This window comes from Lutra lutra, chromosome 16 (genome assembly GCF_902655055.1).
Source record: "Lutra lutra chromosome 16, mLutLut1.2, whole genome shotgun sequence".
NCBI lineage: Eukaryota > Metazoa > Chordata > Mammalia > Carnivora > Mustelidae > Lutra > Lutra lutra.
This window is the reverse complement of record NC_062293.1, coordinates 51,430,658-51,451,131: the sequence shown is the minus strand read 5'-3', so window position 1 is coordinate 51,451,131 and position 20,474 is coordinate 51,430,658. Positions and strand designations below refer to the sequence as shown.

Genomic DNA, 20,474 nt, shown 5'->3' with positions numbered 1-20,474 from the left:
TAAAATACCCACTGTTTTGACAAGTGCCGAGGGTGCTGGCATCCAAAAATGCTCTAGAGTAAGTGCATGCTGAGAGTGCCCTTTCAGCTAACCCTACAGGCTGTTCTGGAAGCCGGCGTTGACTGTTGTGTGGCCTCAGTCTGCTGTGGCGGTTGGAAGCGCAGGCCACGGAGCAAGACTTCCTGACTCGCATTAAGGTTCTTCTGCTGCAGGACCTTGGACGAATTACTTCACTGTCCTAGGCCTTAGTTTGCTCATCTGTAAAATGGGAACACGGTATTAAGGCTTACCTCACTGGACCATTGGGACAGTCACATGAGGTCAGGTGTTTGAAGGACTCGGAGGGTATGGGTGGCGCCTGGCACTGTATACGTGAGCTGTCATTACTGCCATTACTGTTGTCAGTGTCACGCCCTGCGGCCCCAGCCTTCCTGCTGCTGGCAGGTCTGGGAGTCAGGGAAGAGGCATTGAGTTTTACCAGGTGGTACCCAAAGCCGCCCGCGGCCCTTGACAACATCCCCACTCCTCCTCTCCAGCGTTACAGCAGTCCGTACTGATTGCAGGCTCACGGCAGGGTCCTGGCTGGACGCCGTGACAGCAGGCAGGGGGTCGAGCAAAGCGAAGTGTCAGCCGGGAGGTGGGATGGTGAACGTAGAGGCCCAGACTCGGTTCCGAAGGAGAATTGCCCTGCTGAGAGAGGAGGCCCCCCCTTGTTTGAGCACCCTGGGGCTCGGAAGGGGGTGTTGTAGACCCGCATGATCACTTGGTTTTGTCCAGCAGATGTGTGTAATCGTGGTCAAGCTGATGTCACCCAAATATCAATAACGAGGTGCTGGTGGTGACTGCACAGCCCTGAGTACGTTAATGCCCCCCAGCTGTACCCTTTAAAATGGTAACGCTTCTGTTCTGTGTGTTGTACCGCAGTTGTTATGGCCGTGGAGGAGGATGGCCAGTACGTGTGGGGATATGCTGTTCTCTCTGTGCCTATTTGCGTTATAACTTCTGAACCACATCGTTTAAATAGAGGCTGAGGTAGGGAGGTGGTTGATACTGGGGAGCTCACGAGAAAGGCTTTACGGAAGTCCTGGGCAAGGAAACCCAGCATCACACGGTGACTGGCAAGCGGCAGGGAGGGGGCAGCACAGGCAAAGAGAGGGAGCTGTGACTTGGTATGTGGCGGTCAGGAAGAATTTGGAATGTTCAAGTCCTACAGAAAGCAAAATCTTTTATAACGGGATTTCAAGAGGAGTGTTGAACTTCATTTTTTTTTTTTTTTTAAAGATTTTATTTATTTATTTGACAGAGATCACAAGTAGACGGAGAGGCAGGCAGAGAGAGAGAGAGAGAGGGAAGCAGGCTCCCTGCTGAGCAGAGAGCCCGATGCGGGCCTCGATCCCAGGACCCTGAGATCATGACCTGAGCCGAAGGCAGCGGCTTAACCCACTGAGCCACCCAGGCGCCCCTTGAACTTCATTTTTAATCTTAACGTTAGGTGATAAGATGTTGGTACTGTGATCGCAAGGTGGTAATCTTTAAGTCTCAGAAGCTTCTGCTAGTTCTTCCCAGTTGCATGTTTTGCAAGATTGAACATTAAACGTTTGGTGTATAAATACAGTCTGTACTTGGTTGGGGGAGAAGTGGATGAATACAGTGGACTCTTGACCAACACTTGTTGGAACTGCACAGGTCCACTTAAGGTGGGTTTTTGTTGTTGCTGTATTTTATAAATATAGTACCGTGCTGTAGATATATTTTTCTCTTACAATTTTTCTTTTTCTTTCCTTTTTTTTTTTTTTAAAGATTTATTATTTATTTTTAGAGCACACATGAGCAGGGGAAGGGACAGAGCAGGGGAGAGAGAGAAGCAGATTCCCCGCTGAGCATGGAGCCCAGTGCTGGGCTCGATCTCACAACTCTGAGATCATGACCTGATCTAAAATCAAAAGTTGGATGCTCAACCTGCTGAGCCACCCAGGGACCCCTCTCTTACAGTTTTTGTAACATTTTCTTTCCTCTAGCTTACTTTATTACAAGAGTAGAGGATATAATATATATAACATACAAAACAGGTGCTAATTGACTGTTTCTGTTCTCGGGAAGCCTTCCCGGTCAATAGTAGGCTGTTTCGGGCGAGTGAAAGATTACTTGTGGAGTTCTTGACTGTGTGGAGGGTCAACCCCCCTAACCCCTGTACTGTTCAAGGGTCAGCTGTAAAATCTCCCTTCCCAAGTTTCTTAAGAAGTTGTGGTGTTGGCTTTTTTTTTTTTTTTTCCAGTTACGATTTCCTCTAGCAAGTCTACCAATCACGAAAGAAAATCGACCCTGACCCCCACCCAGAGGGAAAGTATACCAGCAAAGTCTCCGGTACCTGGCGTGGACCCCGTCGTCAGCCACAGCCCGTTTGATCCCCACCACAGGGGCAGTGCCACAGGCGAGGTGTATCGGAGCCATCTGCCCACACACTTGGATCCCACCATGCCGTTTCACAGGGCTCTGGATCCTGGTAAGCACAGGGTGGGGTGATGATTATGGCAAAGAAGGAATGTTCCTGTGTGACCTTTCAGACTCTGTTTATTAAAGTGTAACATGCAGACTGTTACATATATCGTTTAGTGTGCAGCCCACTGAACTCACACACACTACACACCCTCATGCTACCAGTTCCAAATCAAGAAACAGAATATTACTAGCACCCATTAGAGAACTGAGAAAAAAAACAAGTATGGCATTTGGTTAAGCTGATTGCAAAAGTGGGTCAGTGTGGAGAATTATTTTTAAATAACACAGACATACCTAAAACATTAAATTTACCATGTAGATATTAATTTCCCAGTGTTCTGATGTAAGGTCAGGGCCTACTGAGGAAATCTCTCCTTGTCTTTGTTACATAAATGATCCATTTCCTTTCAGGTTTCCTTTTTTTAAGTGAAGTTAGAATTATTTATTTATTTATTTATTTATTTATCTATTTATCTATCTATCTATTTATTTATTTATTTATCTATTTATCTATCTATCTATTTATTTATCTTTATTTATTTATTTCTCTATCTATTTATCTATCTATTTATTTATTTATCTATTTATCTATTTATTTATCTATCTATCTATTTATCTATCTATCTATCTATTTATCTATTTATCTATCTATTTATCTATTTATCTATCTATCTATTTATCTATTTTTCTATCTATCTATCTATTTATCTATCTATTTATTTATTTATTTATTTGACAGAGACAGCGAGAGAGGAAACACAAGCAGGGGGATGGGAGAGGGAGAAGCAGGCTCCCCACCGAGCAGGGAGCCAGATATGGGACTCAATCCCAGGACCCTGGGTTCATGACCTAGCGGAAAGCAGACCCTTAATGACTGAGCCACCAAGGCGCCCTGTGAAGCTAGACTTTAAAGCCACTTCAAAGTAGTTTAAATACAGAATCCTTGCAGATTTTTTTTCCTGTTTTTCAAAACCGTCTCATCCATACCTGATTGAGCTACATATTGTCTTTCCAAAGCAGTTGATTTAGTTTCCAGAGAAACCATTCTTCTCATTCTTTTCTCAACAACCTCCAGATTACTTCATTAAGTTACATAATCACGGTAGCAGGTAGAGCTGGAAGGAACTTCTGAGTAGACACATCCCTCTGACTGTAGGTAGACGTGCTTGTTGGAGGTGCAGGAGTCTGTAGGTTTTCTTGAGAGCAGTCGTCTGGGCGCGGGGTGGCGGGCTCCACAAAGAAAAAGGAGCCCCGTCTGCACGTTGCTGGCCGACTTGACCCAGCCGTGTGCCAGCTGACCCCTGTCCTCCCGTCTTGGTCCCTGTTCCTCTCGTCTGCTGAACCCTACTCAGATGCGTGTTTTCTGCTCGTACCTCTTCCCCATCCTAACCTGTTGTTTGTTACATCCTCCAACTTGAAATTGGGACACAGAACACCCGTGTTTTACCTTGGTCCTCAGGGAGGAGGTTTTCATTATCAGTATGCCGAGATTTCAAAGAGTTGTTCAGTTTATAGAAGTGAGGACCTGTGGAAAACCTTTCATCTGTTGGAGGTTATATCAATGGCATCAAATTGTCTGTCGCTTGAGCACATTAGGTTTCAGAGGGGTCTGCACATAGTTCTTCAGGGACTTTCTCCCAAAACTGAGGCAGAAGTTCCCAGAGTCCACTGACAGACTTAACCCTGCTGGGAGTTCTGGATGAAAAAAGGAGAAGCAAACATTCTAGAAAACATGTTTTTCTAGGGAAATGAATATATATATATTCACTCGAGTTTGAATGTGTGATTTTAACGTAGTGCTTATCCTGCTCCTTCATTTTATAGCAGTTTTATTGTTATTTTTGAGCTTGAGGTGAATTTTAATGTTTTGAGCAGAGAGACATTAACTTCTCCTTTTTAACAGACATACCTACCCCTTCCTAGCAGCTCATGTCATGGTCTAACCCAGGTTGTCAAACTATGGCCAGGGGGCCAAATCCTGCTGCTGCCTATTTGCGTAAATAAAGTTTTATTAGAACACAGGCACACATTTGTGGGTGTTTTGTCTGTGGCAGCTTTCATGCTACAGTGGCAGAGTCGAGTAGGCGAAGCGACCATATTGTCCACAAAGCGTAAGATATTTACTATCTGGCCTTTTACGGAATAAGTTTGCTAATCTTTGCTCTAAACACATGCATTAATTAAATGCTTATAGACTAACCATTTTCAGCCCCCAGGAAAGCCATTATTTGTCACAAAGTATGTTCACGTGTATTTCCATTTGGTTGTGTTGAATGATCAGTACTGCACAAATAATGTGATTTTCAAATGCAGCTCTTGGAGATGTAGGTAAAATGATAATTAAGTTATGTGGCAAAGACCGAAAGTGCAGCTGCTTGAGAAGTTCCTTAGCTCCTCTCCTACCGGTGAAAACGTTCACATTCGTACTGTATCTGGTTTCTCTCCCCTTTGCTGTTACGTCTGACGTTAGAGCGCGTGTACTCATACCTGATGTGTCAGGGTCTAACACGAGTCGCCCTCACTCCCTGTAACCCCCACCCACATTAAAGCTGTACCTGCATATTAGCCTGGCAGCAGGGGCCCCAGCTCTTTCTGCGGGCGATACTTAGCGAATGACTTTGCCCTGGACCGAACTAAATGCCTTTCTCTCGTTCTCTCCACCAGCAGCCGCTGCTTACCTGTTTCAGAGACAGCTCTCCCCAACCCCAGCTTACCCCAGTCAGTACCAGCTTTATGCAATGGAGAACACCAGACAGACAATCCTCAACGACTACATTACCTCACAGCAGATGCAAGTGAACCTGCGCCCAGATGTGGCCAGAGGCCTCTCCCCACGGGAGCAGCAGCTGGGCCTCCCGTACCCAGCAACAAGGGGTGCGTTCTTTGCAGTCGGGCTTCTTAGATGGTGTTAGGTCTGCCAAGTATCAGTGAGTATTTGCTGAGTGAATGATGGAACAAAAGGAAAGGCAGCCCTGTCCTTGCTTCTGTAGCTCTTAGCCCCCAGAGGCAAAGCAGTACGTCAAGGCAGGGCGTTTTGGTGAGCACTGACATAACCAAACTGTCTGCAGTTTGCTGTCTCTCTCAGTAATCTGTCTGTGCTTTTTGGTGACTCGTAGGGCGCACAGGGTTTCATAGCCTTCTGTAGATTTAAAGAAGGTCTTACAAAGTCATGATCATCTTAACCATTTTTATTTACACTGTACACAGAGTATCACTGGGTTGTAGAGAGAAACTATTTATTTATTTATTAATAAGATTTTATTTATTTATTTGATAGAGATCACAAGTAGGCAGAGAGGCAGGCAGAGAGGCGGGGAGGAAGTAGGCACCCTGCTGAGCAGAGAGCCCGATGCGGGGCTCGATCCCAGGACCCTGGGACCATGACCTGAGCCGAAGGCGGAGGCTTTAACCCACTGAGCCACCCAGGTGCCCTGAGAGAAACAATTTTAAAAAGCCATGTACAGTTCTGTGTCTTGAGAGAAACTGACATTTAACATCTTTTATTGTTTTTATCTCCTGAGCAGGAATCATCGACCTGACCAACATGCCTCCAGCGATTTTAGTGCCTCATCCAGGGGGAACAAGCACTCCTCCCATGGACAGAATCACTTATATTCCTGGAACGCAGATTACCTTCCCACCCAGGCCATACAACTCCGCATCTATGTCTCCAGGTAACAGACTGGTCACGGCCCTCTCTGGTACGACCAGCGTCCCTAAGTGCTGACGCATTGTCTTGAAGTTTTGGGCACTTTCCCCCCATTTGGTCTGCTGAGGTTTTTTGTTGTTACTTGTTTTTAAGATTTATTTATTTTAGAGTGAGCGAGAGAGAGTGCACAGGGGAAGGAGCAGAGGGAGAGAGAGAACCTCCAGCACACTTGGCTTGAGGTTGGAGCCTGAAATGGGGCTCGAGCCCACCACCCTGAGATCACGACCTGAGCTGAAATCAGGAGCGGCCGACTAAACCACCCAGACGCCCCTGCTCTGCTGTTTTCCACTTAATGTTTCGTGTAGTTCTCACATGCCATCCCTCACTGGATACACCAGAAATATCCCAAAAGCTTGTGTTAGGTGTCAGTCGACATCCGAGACTCTTTAACAGATGGTCTCAGTCTCAGGTTTGGAGCATTTTGAAACATCTCCAGATGCTAAAAATCTAACAGCTGTTTGTACCTGACAGGTCAGTGTTCTTGTCTTTAAGTGGAAGATTTCTGTGTTTTACAGGACACTCGACGCACCTCGCAGCGGCCGCGAGTGCTGAGCGGGAGCGGGAGCGGGAGAAGGAGCGGGAGCGGATCGCCGCGGCCGCGTCCTCGGACCTCTACCTTCGGTCAGGTGAGCGGCGTGTCGTTGCCCGTGCTGCAGACACCCCTTGGTCATCGGTGGGACCGGGCGTCCGGCTTCCTGTTGCAGGGCTTGGCGGCGAGCTGATCCTAGAGGCAGGAGTCAGGAGATGGAAAGTAATCTCACACCTTAAGTGACGTACGAGTGAAAGTGCAGCACGTGAATTTTGAAGAGGAAACTGAGGTTTTCCTGAGGAAGGCGGCGTTTTAATTTGGCCCCGGCCATTGGCTACAATTGGACCTGAAGATACCGGGCGCAGAGCTCAGTAAAGCTGAAGGCAGCCCGAGCAGGGGCTCCCAGCCACAAACACACGATGTGTTGTGGGGCTAGAGTCTGAGGAAGATGCCGTACAGAGAGAAGGTCGGGTGACATTGGGAATTACCTGTGCTGCCACTTAGCAAGGAGGCTGGTGCCATGCCGAGGGGCTTTTACACAAGAGGGGCTGGAGGTGGGTTGGAGCCCTGGAGGGGCGTGGACTGGCGCCAGGAGGACAGCGAGGCCATGTCTGCAGTTGCTGGTGGAAATGTGTGCTGCTGGGCAGGGCAGGATGGAAGTGATGGCGGTAGCTCGAGGTTGGGGGGTGGGATGGGCCGAGACGCAAGCCAGGTCTGCACATTAGGGAAGGAGTTTCCCTGTGGGACATATTTGGACGTGTCTCTGGAACATTTGTTCTGACATGTGGTAGATTTGTCTTTTGCATTCTGTTCTTTCAGTGAAAGGAGAGCACTTCCTGTGTCCGTGTTGCCAGACAGACAGATCTGGCCCTTAGGGGGAAAGACAGGCTGGACACGGTGACCTAGGAGTCCCCTGCAAGGGTCGCGACTCTGTCTTGGCTGAGATTTCCAGCCGGCGGCGTGTGGGGAGAGGGTGGGTCAGTCTGTGGGCGGTACTGCAGGGGCGTCAGAGGGGCGGGCAGGGGACCAGAGACTCGGTCAGAGAGGTGCATGCGGAACTGAAGGGCATGGGGCAGGCAGGCTGTCACGCTCACACTCACGCTCACGGGGGGGGGGGGGGGGCAAACCTTGACATCAAAATGGTGGCAGTACAGAGCAGGGGCCCAGAGCTGGTCTTCGTATTTGACCCAGTAACATCATTCCCAAGGATTTATGTTGAATTAATCAGTGGTTGCAAAGCCTGGAGACACTGAGCTGTAACGTAGTGTCTGTGTATAGTAAGACATACCGCTAAGTGACCACAGGAAAGGCTTCAGTGAATTGTGAGAGGGTGTCCTAATGCTGCTTATATGTCAAGCGCGTAAAAGCACGGACACTGATGTAATTAAAGAAAGCCCAACTTTGTTAGGAACTGTATTTTAAAAATGCTCGTGATCCCATTAATGAATAACACGCAGATTCCAGATGATACAATACTGTTTTCTCCAGACATTAAAAAAAAAAGTTGATAAACATTCTGTGTTGCTGTGTCTGAAGAAACATAGCTCTCAGTGTCGTCAGTGGCAGTGTAAGTAGGGACAGTCATTGCGGAGGTACGAAGTGTAGATAGCAGCTTCTCTTCTAGAAACACAGAAATGCTTCTATCAGCGATTGTGTGCTTGGAAGGGAGAAAATGGCTGAGAAGCTTGCACCAGGTGGTCCGGGCGGGGGAGTAGGGACGAGTGCGCAAGTGGCCAGCTCTTCTGAGGACATGGGACAGAGGGGGCAGAGAAGAAGTGTGAGATCTTCCCAGTGAGTAGTGCTGACCAAGGCCGAGCTGTGGCTTTGCTGTGGGACAGCTGAGGCCAGTGGACAAAACCGAGTCAGCTGTTGGGGGAGTGTAGCTCGTGGACCTGAGCCTCTGGGGGGGCGCTTGCGGAGAGAGACCCTTCACAGGGCAGGGCAGGGCAGGGCAGAGGCAGAGCAGAGCAGGGAGAGCTGCGGTGGGATGCAACTGCTCAGACCCCGGGCTGGTGACAGTGTGCTGCTGGTGTCATGATACTCAGATGGCTGCACCAATCAGGATTCTGTAAATGATCAGCACACCTGGGTCTAAGGAAGAATCTGAGAGATGAGCTTGTCTGATAGGCGTGAGGGTAGCTGACCATTGCACAACTCAGGGGTTTGGGTGCTGACCCACCCCCACGCCCCCCACTGGAACACCCGACCAGAACGTAACTGCTGACAGCCCCCTCTTGACCGGAAGCCTTACCAGGAACAGGAAGCGCTGACCCAGGTTTCAGACATTCTGTGTATCGTGTGCCTCATTCTTCCAGTAAAGGATGCGAGAGGAGAAAAGTGTCAGGGAAATCCATGTACTGTACTGCGCTCTGGTTTTCAAAACCAACGTCCACGTGTGGGCGGAGCCTGCACTCAGTCCCCGCTGTGGGAGGATCTGCTCTGTGTGGTGGCTGCGCGTGTTACTTTGTTTCAGGATTCAAGGTGGATGCTTGTCGCAGAAAAGGAAGTGATAGTAAATGATAGTTGATGTTTTTGTTTTGAGTTAAGGGTATCGTTTTATTACATTTTCATTAAGAAACTCTTAGGGAACATATTTCTCAAAAGGCCAAAAAGCAGGGTATCAGGCTTCTTACTATTTTCCTGTTTAGGAAAATTAGGAAATGAACAGCCCCTGGATGTCGCTGTCTCTGGCTTCTTCCTTATGGCTTGTCTTTTCTTCTTTCTCTTCTGCTTTTTTTTTTTTTTTTTTTTTTTTTTTTGGGCCTTCACAGGCTCAGAACAGCCAGGCCGACCTGGCAGTCATGGATATGTCCGCTCCCCGTCCCCTTCGGTGAGAGCCCAGGAGACCATGTTGCAGCAAAGACCCAGTGTATTCCAGGGAACCAATGGAACCAGCGTCATCACACCCTTGGATCCAAGCGCTCAGCTCCGAATCATGTAAGTGCCCTGTGCGCGTTTCGGCTGAGAAGAGCAGTCTCCAGCATCTGCCGCACACCCATAAGTGCGTGACTGCGGCGGTTTGGTCACCCACTGCCCGCCCGACGCGTTTTGTCGTTGCAGCTGGTCCTTCTGCCACCCCAGCACGCCCCCCGTAGAGCCTGCCCTTCACAGACTTGTGTGTGATTTGCTTCTGTTCGCAGGCCGCTGCCCGCCGGGGGCCCGTCAATAAGCCAAGGCCTGCCGGCCTCCCGCTACAGCACCGCTGCGGATGCCCTGGCTGCCCTTGTGGACGCCGCAGCCTCTGCCCCCCAGATGGAGGTTTCCAAAACTAAAGAGAGTAAGCATGAAGCTACCAGGTTAGAAGAAAATTTGAGGAGCAGGTCAGCAGCAGTTAGTGAGCAGCAGCAGCTAGAGCAGAAAAGCCTGGAGGCGGAGAAGAGACCCGTTCAGTGTCTGTACACTCCTGCAGCCTTTCCAAGTGGCAAGCCCCAGCCCCATTCCTCAGTAGTTTACTCTGAGGCTGGGAACGAGAAAGGGCCGCCTCCAAAGTCCAGATATGAGGAAGAGCTAAGGACCCGAGGGAAGACTACCATTACCGCAGCTAACTTCATAGACGTGATCATCACCCGGCAGATTGCCTCGGACAAGGATGCGAGGGAACGTGGCTCTCAAAGTTCAGACTCTTCTAGTAGCTGTATGTATCTCCATCGGAGTTTTGCAATGTGCTGTCTGAGTAAAGAATTACTTTATTCCGTAGGTAAATCAGAACAATATGACATAAAGAAAATCCTGATCTGCGGGTAAATGTAATGGAAAGGTTTTGTGGATTAGTAGTGCAAAAATGTCTCTTCTGCTCTTTGTCATGACTTTTTAAACTTCAGAGCTTCTTAAGTATGCCTGACAAAGTATTTCCCGTGAAGACTGTGTCCTTTATGGAGGTAAAATTGCAAAGTAGGCAGGGCAGAGCTCGTGGTCAATTTGGGGCATCTGGAAGGTCAGAGAGGCTACCAAGGCCTCTTAAGCATTTTCTAAGACACAGATTTTTAAAAAGCGAGACCACTGTATTACTGGTCACTGCTATTTATGGTACACCTTTTCTGTAAACTGGATCTTTAAAAATTTTTTTCCATACATGTATTGGTCCTTTTTATTCCTTCTTTATGCCTATGTCCTATTCTGTGCTCATTTTCTAAAACTGTTTTCATGCATTTCTTTTTTTTTTTTTAACTGTTTTTAAATTTTATTTTAATTCCAGAATAGTTAACATAGAGTGTCGTGTTAGCTTCAGGTGTGTAACACAGTCGTTAGGCACTTCGGTACGTGACTTGGTACGCATTGTCATAAGTGTACCCTTCACCCCGTCCCCGATTTCCCCCAGCTCCCCTGTGGTGACCACCAGTTTGCCCTCTACCATTGCAAGTTGGTTAGTCATTTTGACGTCTGCCTGTGAGTCCGTAAGAGTTCACAAATCTACTGTAAAACGCTGGAAGAGTCCTTCAGAATTAACAACTGCCTAAATTCTGTGTGGAATTCCTGAAGGAAGAATCGGGTATTTAAGCAAGTATCTGCTAATCCTTGAAGTGATTTAACCGTATGTGGGCATCTCTCTGTTGTGTTTATTAATGAAATTGAGGAGAGTTGGAGATTTCTTACGCATTAGCATGCAATGCGTAATTCTTTTTACCCCCGTGCCTACTTGTAACTTATTTGGGTAAATATCTACCCCATGGCTGAGTTTTTTGGAAAGAACGGTGCCGGTGGGTAGTCTGCTGTGTAGACAGTAAACTTCTGTTCGTCTGGCAGCGTGAACGTCTGCAGAACAGATACTACAGGTGCAGACTGTGCTAGCTGGGGAGGATGTCGTTGCAGGAGCAGGCCCAGAGGGAGGTCACCAGCACACCTGGTGACCCACCCAGCCTGTGGCTTACTGGACGCTGGGGCGCACGGCTCTAGCCAGTGACTAAGTACCTCCTTTCAGCTGGCATCACAAACCGGACCAAGTCTGAAGGTCTGAAAATAGGTTTGTCGTCTGTTCTGAGTGGGGCTGTCGTTTTTACCACTAAGTGACGAGCACGAAGGCCATAGCTGTTCACCGTTACTCAGTGCGGTTTCCAGTTTTTCCCTTTAGGGCCTCCCTCCCCCTGAAGGTGAACACAGGTTAGCCTCAGACTTCCTAGTGACTGTATGTTGGTTGTGCTGAGGTTTAGACTGCTGGGGACATAAACGGTCATGAATGCTGGTGGATACCGAAGTCAGAAGTGGTCTAAATTACTTTGAAAATAGTTATTTTAGTTCCCGAGAGATCATTTCTGTCCCAGTCACCACGTTCCTGTCCTCCTGAGTATACTAGACCCCAGTGAATTACAACTTGCATGGCCTGGTGAAGGGGTGGGAAGACAGGGCTGTTCAGTTGGGTCCTGGAGGATCTGGGTGGGAGCCTGGTCACAGCTCATTCCAGGCTTCTAGACCTGCATGCAGGATCCACTGATCAATGACACTTGCTGATCCAGCCAGTTGTACAGGGACCCTTCGGGCAGCTGGCAGTCTCCCCAGACTCCGCAGCCTGTAGAAGCCGAGTACACTCTGAGATCAGGAGGTTGCATGTCCCTGCCCTCCGGCTGCATCGGCCTGCAGTTGGTTTTCCTGGGAACTTCCGCTTAGAGGGGCCTTCCCTGACGTGGGCATCCTTTCTGCCAGGGGGGTGAATTTACTTCTTTTCGGACATCCCTTGCCATTTCTGTGTTTTTCCACAGTGTAACAGTGCTGAGAAATCATTTGGAGTAATACTTTTTGTCTGCAGCAATCCGGTGATTTCTGAAAATTATTATATAACGTTACTTCATCTGTAGCTTTAAAGTCATCATCGTAATGAAGCAGCCGGGTACCCGACAGTTTTTCTGCTAGCTGAGTGTCCCCCAGAATTTTAGTCACTGGAAACGGTGAGCTACGGACATCCACTGTCTGATTTGTTCAGCCTCCTCTGAGGACTGTCCTTCTGGTGGCAGTGCTCTCCAGCTCCCGGGAGAACGCTGCAGGCCTGTTCCATAGCCTGCCTCACCTCAAGGTCCTAGAGGCCACACAGTTCCAGAAAACCCTGCTCCCTACAGAGACTAGGAGCCTGAGGAAGACTCGCGGACTGCTGATACCAGTGCCTTGAGCGGTGCTTGGTTTTTACCGCTGAACGTTTCGGAGAACAAAAACCAAAAATATGTGAATAGGTTTGAAGAGTTTGGACTTTTGCAACTTTTCACGGGATTCGTTTTAAAATGAGATTCTTTACTTTTCTTAAAGTATCTTCTCATCGGTATGAAGCCGCCGGCGATGCTATTGAGGTGATCAGCCCTGCTAGCTCCCCTGCGCCGCCCCAGGAGAAGCTGCAGGCCTATCAGCCAGACGTGGCCAAGGCAAATCAAGCGGAAGGTCTGTAGTTTTTAGCCACCGGCTGACCTGTTTTCCTATCTGCACCTGGTGTTTGCTTCTGATGATCTGTCTGGACCATGTGACCGAAGACCTGGTTTTGTTTGTTTTGGTTTAGGTAATCTTTATAGGAGTCTGCTTTAGAGATGTGCAAAACTGCACTAATGGAAAGTTGGTTTTATTTTTTAATTGTTTTTTTTTTTTTTTTAAAGATTTTATTTATTTATTTGACAGACAGCGATCACAAGTAGGCAGAGAGGCAGGCAGAGAGAGAGGAGGAAGCAGGCTCCCCGCTGAGCAGAGAGCCTGACATGGGGCTCGATCCCAGAACCCCGGGATCATGACCTGAGCCGAAGGCAGAGGCTTTAACCCACTGAGCCACCCAGGCGCCCCTGGAAAGTTGGTTTTAAGCTTTGATTGATTACTCCTTTGTTTACATCTAATGATACAGGAAATAGTTGATATTTGGTTTCCCCTCTTAACACTTTCACAGGGCATTCTGTATTAGTTCTGATCTCTGTCAGTCAGTCCGTGGTTTTCCTTTCGAGATTAGGATCAGGAATTCTGGGTAGAGATGGGTATCACACCCTTCGCATGCGCTCCTCTGAGTCATGTTCAGTCTTTGATGAGTGAAAGGCCGGGGCATCCCTGAGTAAGACATCTGTCTGTCCTCCGTTAGGTGAAGCCACCAGACAGTACGAAGGACCATTACATCACTACCGACCCCAGCAGGAACCGCTGTCCCCACAACAGCAGCTGCCTGCCTCCTCACAGGCCGACGGGGTGGGCCAAGTGCCCAGGACCCATCGCCTGATCACACTTGCTGATCACATCTGTGTAAGTTGTTCATTAATTTTTCCTTTTTTGGTCAGTGCAGAAGGCACATTTCACAGGGAATCATAAAAAAGATGTCCAGGTTTTTTATGCTACATTATTTGGCATGTCCTCAACGGATTTAACCAACTCCTTCTTTTTTCATTCACAGCAAATTATCACACAAGATTTTGCTAGAAATCAAGTTTCCTCACAGCCTTCCCAGCAGCCTCCCACTTCTACATTCCAAAATTCGCCATCTGCTCTGGTCTCCACACCTGTGCGGACTAAAACATCAAACCGTTATAGCCCAGAATCCCAGTCTCAGTCTGTCCACCATCAAAGACCAGGGTCAAGGGTTTCTCCAGAAAATCTAGTGGACAAAGCCAGAGGAAGGTATGGTTTTTATTTCAAACTTTATGTATATTTCCCAAGAGTAAAACAATGTTTAACTGTTACGCTCTACAGATCCCCTTTTAAGATAAGGGATTCATTACTCACACCTAAGATTGATTGACCTTCATGCCTTGGGAAATACAAATGAGGGTTTTCCCTCTGTATATTCTTGGAATGTTCACTGTCTGGGCAATTGGTATTATATCGTTTTAATGTCCATTCAACAAAAGTCAGGGTCTTCATCTTTCCATGGAGGGAGGTGATAAATACTATTTCAAGTTTGATAAATCAAGAAAAATGTAATATATTTTAGAATTTTAGAGGTAACCCCAAAGAACTTGAAGAAAAATGGTCAGAAACGGGCACCTGTAAAAATTGGATGGGGTTGATTGGGAAAGGTGGTGGCAGGGCATATACCCGAATAAAATTATATTCAAAGGTCACAGGTGCCTCTTAAGTGTATAATCACTGAGCCAAACCCTTTTTTTGGTCTGAACACTGTGTGTCTCTCACATTGTTCTTACCAACATGGTAGCCAGAGAAAGACCATTAACCTGCAAAGAACCACTCAGCCCTACAAGGGCATAACCGGAGCCTGTCTGGACTCCCCTGACAAGCATTCAGGGTTCAGTCTGGTACTCCAGTCCTTTCTCCCTTAATGGGGGAAAGACCCGGTAAGCAGTGAAAGGCTGCAGGTCTCGCCGGAGTAGCGGCCAAGGGCGGGATGGCGGGGTCTGGTGCCAAAGCCACGTAGTAGTCCTGACCTCCCGGCAGAGCACTGGCTGTCTTGGTTTGGCTATAAAGCAGTGGCAGCAGACTTTCTGGTAACTGGGCATATGTAGTGAAAACCTCAGGCAACTTTTTTTCTGATATAAATCAACAACTTTTATTCCTTCTCCTGAATAATGAGTGAATTAGTTTCTGTTCCGGGTAATTCGTAGATGGGCTGTAGGAGCATAATCTAATACTCTCTGTGGTATAATATCAGGCCTGGAAAATCCCCAGAGAGGAGTCACGTCTCTTCCGAGTCCTACGAGCCCATCTCCCCGCCCCAGGTTCCAGTTGTGCATGAGAAACAGGACAGCATGCTGCTACTATCTCAGAGAGGAGCCGAGCCTGCGGAACAGAGGTGAGAGGCCTGCTGTGCTTCCGGCCGGCAGCTCGTGCGTGTGTGTGTGTGTGCGCGCGTGCACGCACGCTGTGCACACGCGGTGTTATATGCTTTTGGTTTTCCTTAAGTCAGCGCCTCTTCTCCCTTACATTTGTGTGTCACGATAGGAGTCCTGAAGGACCCTCTAGTCTCTGTTTTCCTGGTGATCTAGTGCTACTGGATTTTAATGAAAAATTGATATTTAAATAGGTTGTGGGGGAAAAAATTGGTCATTATTCTTCTTGAAATTTAAGACTTTGTAGATCTGTGTTTTTTTTTTTTTTTTAAAGCCTTTTTTGTCCACGTGATCAAACCACAGTCTGAGTGCCTGGCACGTACTAAGACTTGTGGACTCTACGTGGAAAGGAAGTAACTGCTTCCCATATTTTTTCTTACCTGTTCCTAACCTGACCCCTGTGAATTCTTAGATTTTTCTTCCTCTCAGATTAGCAGCTTTTGATTTGGCCCTGACCTGGTCCACTTCCCCTAGAGCACTTTATCCAAAACTCTTGGACTCAGGCTCCAAGTCATTAGGTTGGCATCTGAGTTCCTCTGTGAGCAGCTTCTTACCACGTCTCGTTTCTGCCTTTCCACCCTTACTCTTCTCTTTGTCCACCACTTGCTGTCCCTGTAATGCCTTTCAGTCCTGTGTATGTGGTTTCCTTGGCGTCTGGCACCCGCAATATTCGTAGAGGTCAGTACAGGATTTGCCTGCAGTCCGATAAAGAGGGAGGGTCTCAGTGCACAGTTGGTGCATTTCTTCCCATGGGTTCTGGGCTGTCTCCGCAGTGTACGTATTCACGGGCAGGCAGATAGGTGTTGGTACCTTTCAATGAAATGAAGAAAATGCATTGTTGGAAAGGGGATGATGTTACATTTAATTATATGTTTACATGTTTTTCCTTAAGTCTGTGAGTATTTTGAGGACAAGGCCACATTTTCCTTATTTTTCTGTTGCGTATTTTTCTCTCCTGACGTGTAGTAGGAATCCCTGAATTTGAATGAATCCACAGGACCAGATTAGGTCATCAGCAGCCTTCCGCCTGTTCGTGGCTGTCATCTCCGGCTCTAGCTAGGCCACTGATGGTCTTGAACTGTTAAAGGAAAAGCTTGCTTAAAATGTGTTAGTGTAGGAAGTTGCGAATGGATTGTGAAATCTTTTATATGAAACAGCTCCTCTGGTGGGAGGCTTGAAATGATTCTAATGGAGGTGGTTTTATTTCAGCGTTGTAGCTCTTCTGTCCATGTGTACAAGCTTTGATTGCTTAGGTACGTGCTCGCCGTTCTATAGGCAAGTGGCGCTTGCCTATGGCCGGTGTCGGTGCTGTTGGGCAGATGGCGGCGGGTGGGCTGTTTCTAAGTTTTCCTTTTAACATCATTTGCTGCTTATTCCGCCTTTGTTAAGAATCTCTGTTCTAGATTATCTCCATTCCCGTCCAGTTTTTATGCAAGTGCTCATGTGTTTGTTTGTGTCCTGAAATACAATGTGGGGCTGTCACCACACACACGAGATGGGGCAGTGGTCATTTTCCCAAACACTGTGGAAGTCCCCAGGGTTAGGGGCACATGACAAAACAGATCTAACGATAGACACGACTGTGTCCCCACAGGAATGATTCCCGCTCGCCAGGGAGTATAAGCTACTTGCCTTCCTTCTTCACCAAGCTTGAAAACACGTCTCCCATGGTTAAATCAAAGAAGCAGGAGATTTTTCGTAAGTTGAACTCCTCTGGTGGAGGTGACTCTGATATGGGTAAGTGGGATTTCTTTCATGAATCCCAAAATAAAACCTGCATTGATAATGCTCTCTCCGGTGTTGCCTCTCGTGCATCCTTGAGTTTGCAGGCTCCAGCCGCATTCGATCTTAATTTCTTTGACTGCCCATTCGTGGGTTGCCTGCTAGACAGCAGGAACGCGCTGTTGCTGAAGCTGCCCATTTTCTCTCTGAACATGTGCGGGGCCTGGGAAACTTCTCTTCTGGGGGGCGGATCTGCTCTCCACAGTTTTTTTTTTTGTTTTTTTTTTGTTTTTTATACCACTGGTCTTAGTTTTATCCATTCGGGACTCCTCTACATGACCTCTCCTCCACCATTTGAAGACAAGTCATGTCCTTCAAGTCTTCCCTCTGGAAACATCCCATTTCGTCCGCGGTTCATCCCGTGCTTGTCCCCAGCTCGTGTTCTCCACAGAAAACCACCTGATTTAGCTCCGCCTTCCAGTAGGTTGTGCGTAGGGTGGTATGATCTCCCCCAAGCGCATCTCTTAGTATTAAGGGACTCTAAGACTGTATGAGGGGTTCTGGTAACCAGTACACGGTTAGGCTGTAGTGTACTTAGTACCAGAATAAATATCAAGGTGTCTTCTAATGTGCTGCCCTTGAGCCAGACCGTTCCCTTGCTATACCTTGTCGTTCCCAATGCCACGTACAGGCCGAGGCAGTCTGTGCTTGTGCTGTGCAGTCACCTTTGCTGCCCTGGCATGGTCTCCCTGGATCTCGGTTGAGTCATCCGGCACTCATCTGCAGCCGTGGTCAGTCCACCACGCAGGGACAGAGTAACAATGGCAAACAGCTCGAGTCCTATAGAGAGAGACAGCTCTAGGGACTTGTAAGCACTTATTAAGCTCCTTCCAGCCTCACAACAGCCCTATGCCCTGCAGTGCAGTGGTGTCCGGTGCGCAGAGGAGGAAACGCAGGCGTCTAGGAAGCGGGGCAGGTCGCCTGGCGAGTGTGTCTCGGGCTGTGGTTCTGCTCCCGTGTGCCAGCGGCCTTCCAGCGGCTCTGTGCTGGCGGCGTCACCATCCGCGTGCTGGGTACTTACTCCTTGGTAGGACGCAGCTCTGTCGCATGCAGACCTTCCCTCTGGGGCAGCATGCTCGTGTTCCCCGTGCTCTGTTCCTCGGCACTCGCTCACTCGGGCCCACTTCTCCATCTTTTTAAGCGCATCAGGGATGGCAGCGACAGTTGCCAGATCTGGGTCGTCCCCCGTCTGCTCTGTTTCTGTGCTCTGCGCCGGCTCGCCTCCTGCCTCTGTCACAGGACAGTGTGGGCTGGGAGCCCCAAACTGCCAGGTGGCTGTGTGTCTGGATCTGACCCTTTGTGATCAATAAAGGTGGATCCGAGAGAAGAAAGGATGAGCCCAGTGTTGGCTGTTGTTTGTGAACAGTCTCTTTTGAAGGGGCAGCAAACCGTCTCAAAGAAAACATTTTCAAATATCGGCTGGTGTTGCTGTCGGGCTTGCCGATATCCTTTCCTTTAAAAAAAAAATCATTTACAGCATTTCCCCATCTCATCACTGGTTTCATCTGTTACTTACAGTGGCTCAAATATCACCAACAAACATGTGGCGTGCTCGCCGTCGGATCCGAGGAGCCTGCCCGAGCACAAGTTTCAAACTGTTTCCGCTTCGCGGCCTGCACTCCGCCTCTCTAGTCCGGGTCTGGCCATTTTAGTGGGAAAAAGATTCTTGATAGGAAAATGCCACGTGACTTGAAGCAGCCTCCTTTATACTTCTGTCACCTGTTTCCCATGTCCTCAGGCAGTAGCTCTCTCGCTCGGTCATCTGGCAGTCAGTCACTGAGCCGGGTCCTGTGCCGGGCGCATACAGAATGACAGATGGTCTCTACTCTGGAAATGTGTAATGAAACCAGTACCTCATTTTAACACACGATAAATGTATGAGTGTCTTAAGGCAAGTAGGAACAAATTGCTGGAGGACTGTTTTGGCTGCCAGAAAGGTTTTCCAGCATGGAACGGCACAGTTAAGGAATTGTATGTAGGGTCCAGTGGGCTGATGGGTCCCCAGGGCACATTCAGTCGTCCTGGGGAAACAGAACGGAGAGATCCAAGCTGTCAGCAGCCGAGACCACTTTGTTTCAAGTCCGTCTCTCAGTTCAGTGTGCCCGGTGACTTTATTCTTCAAAAACCATACGCTTGACCCATTTCCTCTTCCAGAAATATTCTCTTCTCTTGCCTTTCAGATACTACGTTCTCCCGTGTTTTTTTCCTCTGTCTGGCCATGTGTTATGTTTCTTCAGCTGCTCAGTCTTGCTTTGCCTGGCCCTCGGATGTTGGTTTCCCAGTGTTCTGCTTACGCGATAAAATCCCCGAATCATGTCATCACTCTGGGAGTGTCAGCTGTGTGCTGAGAACTCCTGAACTTGTATCTGGACTTTGGCATTTTCTACTGAGTTTTACTTACGTACCTTTGCAGACTTCATGTCTTCTCGGGTATCTGGCTTCTGAAATGTCTGACACTGTAACAGTCCACCTGTCCACGTGGAGAAGTCTGTCACCCCGCCCCCCCACCACGCTTAACTCCGAGGTGGCTCCACTGTCACGCTCTGGGCATCGTCCCCTGTACCTCGTCGAGTCTGCCTCCCAGCCTCCCAAACAGCTCACACATGCCACTCTCCCTTGCTCATTTCTGAGCAGGTGTCCTGTTCCCTCATGAGCTTGCCCATCTCTTTAAACAGGGGTCCCCACACTTTGATACTATCACAGGCCCCTGAACTGCAGGCCCCAGGACTCTAGCACCGTTACTGAGGCACCGAGGGGATTCTGTTGTGATGGCCTCAGGGGAACCACGCTAAACCTTGAGCTCCAGAGGTCAAGGATTTTAGCATTTTAAGCACAGGATCTTTGTATCCTCATTGGCTGAAAATGTGAAATTGTCTTTATCTGACCATTTTGATCAGTAAGAAGGTGATTTTATTATGAATTGTTCATTAAATACCTGTCCGACAAATGAACGAGCCCTATTTCACAAACTTCCGTGAGGACTGCGAAGCTGTGTCTGTCACTTTGTATTTTTTTTAGGTTCGGTTTCTTTGCCTAAGTGTCACCTGACCCATAGTAGGGAGACCGTCCTGATTTTGTAAGCTCCTGGAGATTTCTCCTCTCCTCCTGTTGCCAATTTAAAGCTTCCCTGACTAAGAAAGTTCGTTTCAAGGCACACATACCCCCGTCTCCAGAGCCCGGTGTCCTCTCCAGGGCAGGGTCCGTCCTGCTGCAGACGCGTCCC

The 20,474-nt window shown here is 48.2% G+C and overlaps 1 protein-coding gene across 18 annotated transcripts in view; it reads left to right on the top strand.

Moving 5' to 3' along the window:
• NCOR1 (nuclear receptor corepressor 1) overlaps positions 1 to 20,474 on the top strand; it is a 154,367-nt gene that overhangs the window by 126,245 nt on the left and 7,648 nt on the right. For 13 of the 18 annotated variants that reach the window (XM_047709183.1, XM_047709184.1, XM_047709198.1 and 10 more), the window contains 11 exons: positions 2,276 to 2,503; positions 5,164 to 5,373; positions 6,024 to 6,173; positions 6,724 to 6,834; positions 9,509 to 9,674; positions 9,878 to 10,371; positions 12,969 to 13,097; positions 13,774 to 13,931; positions 14,080 to 14,303; positions 15,292 to 15,432; positions 17,064 to 17,206. In XM_047709183.1, coding sequence (XP_047565139.1) covers positions 2,276 to 2,503; positions 5,164 to 5,373; positions 6,024 to 6,173; positions 6,724 to 6,834; positions 9,509 to 9,674; positions 9,878 to 10,371; positions 12,969 to 13,097; positions 13,774 to 13,931; positions 14,080 to 14,303; positions 15,292 to 15,432; positions 17,064 to 17,206 — 2,154 coding nt within the window. The remainder of the gene's footprint in view (positions 1 to 2,275; positions 2,504 to 5,163; positions 5,374 to 6,023; positions 6,174 to 6,723; positions 6,835 to 9,508; positions 9,675 to 9,877; positions 10,372 to 12,968; positions 13,098 to 13,773; positions 13,932 to 14,079; positions 14,304 to 15,291; positions 15,433 to 17,063; positions 17,207 to 20,474) is intronic. The other 5 variants (XM_047709197.1, XM_047709185.1, XM_047709200.1 and 2 more) reach the window with 3 other exon arrangements.